General features: G+C 54.6%; 1 protein-coding gene across 1 annotated transcript in view; it reads right to left on the reverse strand.

Annotated features, from left to right (window-relative positions):
* The window catches only part of LRRC47 (leucine rich repeat containing 47), a gene marked incomplete at its 5' end in the record, with an annotated part of 8,317 nt that extends 1,771 nt beyond the window's left edge, over positions 1 to 6,546 (reverse strand). The window contains 4 exons of the mRNA XM_008574570.1: positions 264 to 379; positions 1,550 to 1,666; positions 2,641 to 3,096; positions 6,253 to 6,546. Coding sequence (XP_008572792.1) covers positions 264 to 379; positions 1,550 to 1,666; positions 2,641 to 3,096; positions 6,253 to 6,546 — 983 coding nt within the window. The remainder of the gene's footprint in view (positions 1 to 263; positions 380 to 1,549; positions 1,667 to 2,640; positions 3,097 to 6,252) is intronic.
* Positions 6,547 to 6,551: the final 5 nt, after the last annotated feature.

A 6,551-nucleotide genomic window follows, 5' to 3' on the forward strand; every position in this document is an offset into this window, starting at 1 on the left:
AAAACCCTCTCCCCCCCCCCCCCCATACCTCTCGCTCCACTGGACAAGGCTCCAGCTCCCCCACTGTCAGCCCATTTAGACGGGGGACTGACTTAACAATAGTTCCTTTTGAAGGAAGTTGTTTGGGGAGATTTCTTTTATTCCTTCCTTCCTTTCTATGCCTGTAAGGAGCTTTCAGGTTCTGGTAACTTTGGGAGCTTCCTGAGGGCCTACGTTAGCTCAGCGGAGGACGTGTGCAGTGGCCCCGTGAGGCGCTGACCGACCTGTGCAACCCTGAGACTGTCTGCCTCTTCTTCTGCTTCCTCTGCTCATCGGCCTCTAGCTGCAGCTGCCGCACCAGCTCCTTGGCCTTGGCTTCTCTCCGCCCCAAGGGGATGATCTATTGGGGCAGAAACCCACCAACTAGCACCAGGTCTCAACCACAACCCACCTGCCTTGTGGATTATGGCTTTCAGCATTAATGACCCCTCTCAGCTCTTTCCCTCATTAGTCTTGACAACGGGGAGAGCGGACAATTCTCCCAAGCAAAAATTGAGGTGACCAAGGATGGAGCCTGCCCCCGTATCCCATGTGATCCTGGGACAAGAAGCTGCATGCAGGCTGCATCATCAGCAGTCCCTCTGGGGACTTGAACGCTCACTCAAACCTGAGCTGAGCTTAGCCTAAACCCAGCTAAAGCACAGGTGTGTTTCCAAAGCCTGCCAGACCTCAGAAGGCCAGTGGGGAGGCAGAGCTGAGCAGCAAAAGCCTGGTCTGCAGCTTGGTGCCTGGAGTCTGCACCACGGCTGCAGAACCTCTGCCACTCAGGGACCTCGGTGCACGGTGCAGAGCTCAAGAGCCCAGGAAAGCACCACTACACAATGGCTCACTCTCAGGCAACCCTGAGTGAGGGGTTTTGCATCTGGGACAGACACCAGAAGTGTTGGTTAAAGCCAGTAAACAAATAAAGGAGACACTTCGGTGGCTGCCTCCTTTGACAAGTGTTCTTGACAGTCGTGCAGCTGCTTCACAGTTAACAGTAAGGGCCAGCCGGTCAGCTCCATTGGTTAGAACGTGGTGCTGATAACACTGAGGCCCAGGGATCGATCTCTGTACCGACCAGCCACCAAGAAACACATAAATATAATTGTGAGCATGGCTTGTTTATTATCCCATTTTTCGTATTTGCCAGAAGTAGTGTCAGAGTCTACTTTAAAACGCTTGGGCCCAGGGCCGGCCCGTGGCTCACTTGAGAGACCGTGGTGCTGATAACACCAAGGCCACGGGTTTGGATCCCAATATAGGGATGGCTGGTTCGCTCACTTGGGAGAGCGTGGTGCTGACAACACCAAGGCCACGGGTTTGGATCCCAATATAGGGATGGCTGGTTCGCTCACTTGGGAGAGCGTGGTGCTGACAACACCAAGGCCACGGGTTAAGATCCCCTTACCGGTCATCTTAAAAAAAATAAATAAGATGCTTGGGCTTGATTATTGGTATGTGTGTTTTTTGGAAAAACACTAAGGAGATGCTCCTATAGTGCACAGAGCAAGGGCAGCGCTGGTGGCACCTTGAGGTCCTGTGGGGCCCGGGCCCCGTACACCAGGGGCCCTCGGACTGCACGGAGGTCGTGGGTTGCCATGGTTGCCACCGTCCTCTTCTCGCAAAGATCTTCATGGAGCTTAGTCTACAACACAGAAGCAGAGACAAGCAAAAGTGAGGTCTATCCCAAAGCACAGCGAGGCCCATGTGCTCCCTGTCCTCCCCCACGATGACCTCCTTGCTCCGCTCTCCAGAGGGCCCTTCCCCTCAGCCTCCTTGGCCTCGCCAACCACAAATTTACTTCACGCAGGCTTCGTCAGGAAAACGGTCTCACCTGTTTATCAGCAGAATTTCTTTTTTCTCTAATTCTAGAACACAATATTTGAGATTTCAAAGAACCTATCTTGGACTAAAATGTGTCACTGAATAAACAAAAGTATGACTTAAAAAGAAAAATCGTCACAGCATGTTTTTCTTCCAAAACACTGATCTATAAGTTCTATTTTTTTTTTTTTTAAAGGGGAACTGAACCTAGGACCTTAGAGTTACATGGTTGTGCTCTAACCAACTGAGCTGACCGGCCAGCCTCTTGATCAGGAAGTTCTCAATGCCGGCTTGCCGTGGCTATCTGCTTCCTCCCTAAACTGCAGGAAGGAGCGTTCCCAGGAGAGCAACACAAGGCCCTCCCTAGGACCACGTCTGTAGCACATGAGACTTATCCCACGTGCAAAGGTGTGCTTTTATTTTAAAAACTGGACAGACGTCATGGAAAAACAACAAATTAGGAAGTTAGTCTAGCCAAAAGCTAAACAAAAACTAAACAATTCAAGAACATGCTGACAAGTGTTGACGATTTTAATACTGTCTTATATAAAATGCAATGTGTAATTTATTGCAGAAATGAGAAAATCACCAGAATATCAGAAAACTCAAGGAGCACCAGTTTTCAATGGCAATGCAGCTGTCTTCAGAAATGAGGACGAACTGTGAAGCTGCACGTGGAAGAGCAGAGGACAGAGGCAGGCGGCAGCGCCTGGCCTGAGCAAGGCTGAAGGGTCTGTGGAAATCACGCTGGGCCGGACCTGCCGCCCTCCTGCCGCCCTCCCGCCACGCACCCACCTGGGAGGCCAGGAGCCGCCGGAGCGCGTTCCCGGGCTGCAGGTCCATGCCCCGCACGACGGCGCCCACGATGTAGGGCCGCACGTCCCGGACCTCGGGGCTCACCCTGACCATCAGGGGCGCGGGGTTCTCAGAGACGTGCAGGACCCTGAGCAGCAGGCGGCCCGCGGCCTCCGCATCGGCATCCTCGCCGCTCTCCTGCCGTGGCCTCCGCTCCCGCCGCCGCCTCCGGCTCTCCTCCTTGTCTGTGCCGTCTGTCCTGCCCCGGCCCCGGCCGCCACCACGGCCCCCCACGCGCAGGTACTCCAGGATGGAGCGCGTCTGGCAGCCGCTGACCATCTTCTCCAGGCGCTTGTCCCTCAGCTTGTTCCCGCGGAAGTTGATCTCCTTGAGCTTGGGGCAGTCCGCCAGCTCGGAGGGGATCTCGCTTAACTGGTTATTGGAAAGGTCCAGCGTCTGGAAGAGACACCAAGAGCACGTCAGATGACCTGGGCTTGTGAGGTCCCAGCCATCAGGCTCCAGAGGCAGGGAGAAGGCCACGCGCCACTCGTGAAAGCCACCGCTTGCATGTCTACTGTCGCCCATCCCTGGGGAGCCGCAGCTTCACAACCTTCCAGCTGCTGATTCACTTGTGAACTGCTTCCCAACCCTGCACCTGCCAGGATGTCCCCACCTGAGAGACTCCTCCAGTGGGGAGGAGTCAGCAGTGAGGACAAGAATCTCTGTAAAATCCTCTTCTGACCCAAACCTCTCACTCCTCCTGCTTGGTTACAGGTCATGGTAACGACAAACAAAAACCATTATGTTAGAGGAAAAAGAGGTAACAAGTCACAAGGGGATGTTTGGTTATAAAACGTGAACTCGCTTCAGGGACAAACTAGTACTTCTTCAGAAGAGAAAGGGGTTCCCCCAAATGATGCTTAGAGTTTTAAAAATTAAATGAGCTAAAAAGAATACAGCAAGATCTCCAAATACATCACTCTTCACAGAGAAGAAATACGAATTGGCCTGGATGGCAGCGTGTGGCCCTTCATGTGGCCCAGGAAAAGGGTGACAGGGCCACATGAAGGATTTTCCATCATTACTACTGATGGGACTGAGACAAAACATGCTGCTGCCGTCACCATACGATGAAAGGATCCCAGCAGCCACCTCACACACATAGGACAGCTTTCTTGGAGCCGGGGCAGGAGAGAGGTCATGTGGGTGGAGCCACTCTGACCACGTGACTGAGTGGCATGGGGCTCCTGCCTTCTCCTGCCTCTTCCCATGCCCTCTCCTCCCTGCCAGCAGCTTCTCTCACTCCAGCCAGGGACACGACTGCCTTCTGAGACCATCACTTTTGCAGGGCACATGCTACTGGGGAAGGGATCCTAACCTTGTGGTCTTGAGAGGCTGGCAGACAACAATCCCATTGGGGAGGCATGCAAGGAACCGTCTCAGATCTGGTGGGTGAGGGCCAGGCGTCGGCCGCCAAGTCAGCCCCACCACCTCTGCCTTCTGAGACCATCACTTTTGCAGGGCACATGCTACTGGGGAAGGGATCCTAACCTTGTGGTCTTGAGAGGCTGGCAGACAACAATCCCATTGGGGAGGCATGCAAGGAACCGTCTCAGATCTGGTGGGTGAGGGCCAGGCGTCGGCCGCCAAGTCAGCCCCACCACCTCTGGCAGCAAGTGAGAAAATCAGCACACTGGGGAAGGATTTTTTTTTTTTTTTTTTTTTACTTCAATTTCTCGTTATGGGACAAGAGTTTTCACACTCAAAGCTGAATTTCTCTGTGGAGCTTGAGCACAGGAGTAGTCTCTGTATGAGCCACAACGGATGACAGTGGAGAGCAATTCCTGGCAGGGCCTGGGAGAAATCCCCATGGAGAGGGGGCTGTCTCTACTACCTAAGGTGCTGTCCCGCCCACTTCGGAAGTTTGGGGAACATCTGTCCTGTCCATCCCTTCATCAGCACCACAGGCCTGGGTGACAGTGCAGGCAGCAGTGATGTGATATGACCCCCCATCCTCATACTCCCCAACACACCACAGCCCTGGAAGTAGTGCCCACAGGTCACACAACCCAGCCTGCAAGCAGAGAGAAGGCCACTTCAGGATCTCTTAGATCCCCCCAGAGAGACGCCAAGCTCAGTGGGTCAGAGGCCAGGACGATGATGAAGCCAGGCTCGCCAGCAGGCAGTTCACTGGTGAAGTAAAGGGACTGCAGAGGATCAGGGCCTTCATGACGCATAGTCCCAGGCTAGGCCTGGTGGCAGCTCCCTGGGTTGGGCATTAGGAGCTGGGAGAGGTGAAAAGATGAACAGAGGCCTCTGTACTGTTACTCCGGTGGCCCCTAAAGAACCAGCCCTCCTGGTTCTCCACACATCTTTGTGAGGTGCCTCCCCATGAACATGGACTGGGCATTACTTGTTTTCCTAACCAGTGGAATGTGGTGAAGTTGCAGAACGCCGGTGAGAAGGGGAGGGAGAGGTCCCGAGATGACACACAGAGAAAGCCAAGCCCTGAGCCCACGGCCAGCTGAACACAGCCACACAAGGGATCGAGAGCAGCAGAACGATCCAGCTGAGCTAGCCCAGAATGAGGACCATTAGCAAACAAGAAGACTGTTGTTTTAAGCCCCGAAGTTTTGGAGTGTTAATGCAGCCACGCTGACCCAGACAACTGCCCTCACCTCGCCCTCTGCACATGCACCATGGGCCCCTCTCGGTTCTCTCACAGGTGAGCCGTCATTGTGCAGAGTGGGCCCATCTACTACCCTTAACTACAAACCTATACACGCATGTACAGACTCGTATATATTTGTAAAATTAATAGCAGTATTTTAAGAATAATTTCTACTGCAAATAAATCAATTGCTAGACTGTACACAGACTTGATTAAGGGACAGCTACATCAACTCAGTGATGAAAACCAGGACGAAGAAGAAACACAGAACTGCCTTGAGGATGTAATGAAAAGTGAAGATGCAGAGAACACCAGCCTGGATCTGCGCCGTGGCTCCTGCAAAAGGCTTAAAAGGCACCTGTGACAGCCAAGCATAATGCCAGGGCCTGGGGATCCGAGAAGTAAACAGTCCCTAGACGAAGTGGAACACCCAAGATACTTGCAGCTTACTTTGGGCAAGCGGAAGCTTTCTGTAAAACAGAAACAACCACCCCTACCTTCGAAGGCCGTTGCTGGGGTAAGCGAAATATCATCTACGAAATCACATTACACGGCCTTCTGCGAATCCCAGTTATCTCACGTCTTCGTGCCTTGTTTGGGTGCCCACAGCCCCCAAAGCTCAGTCATTTCACAAATATTAGACACACAAAAAAATCAGACATGGGTCCCCGCTGTTAACCTGCTTCCGACCTGAGGGAGAAGCTAAGTTTGTAACAACTACAAAACAGCCTGGCACGTGTTAAAATCCAGTTTCTGTTCCGCTCAGGACCAGCGGGAGCTGGGAGGCGGGAACAGCTTCCCGTGGCGACGACACTGGAGCCGCCTCCTTCCGGAGCAGGAATTCCCTCGGCCCGGTGCCCCGCGGGGCGCCCTGACACGGGTCCCCTCTCCGTGGCCGCTCCAGGGCCCCACCCCGCCCCGCCCAGGCAGCCCCGGCTGACCTTGAGCGAGGCCAGGTGGGCGATGTCGGGGCTGAGCTCCCGGAGACAATTGTCGGCGGCCGCCAACTCGCTGAGCAGGGGCAGCGCGCCGGGGAGGAAGAGCTCAGCGGGGAAGGAGTCCAGGCAGTTGCCGGTGAGGTTGAGGCTCTGCAGGCGCGGGGCGCAGCGCGCCAGGTCGGCGGGCAGATCGCGCAGCCGGTTGCCGCTGAGGTTGAGGCTCTGCAGCTGCGGGAGGCCCGGCGGCTCGGCGGGGCCCAGGCCCTGGCCCGGCGGCAGCGCCTCCAGCGCGTTCCCCGACA

Source organism: Galeopterus variegatus, unplaced genomic scaffold (assembly GCF_000696425.1).
Source record: "Galeopterus variegatus unplaced genomic scaffold, G_variegatus-3.0.2 Scaffold1065, whole genome shotgun sequence".
NCBI lineage: Eukaryota > Metazoa > Chordata > Mammalia > Dermoptera > Cynocephalidae > Galeopterus > Galeopterus variegatus.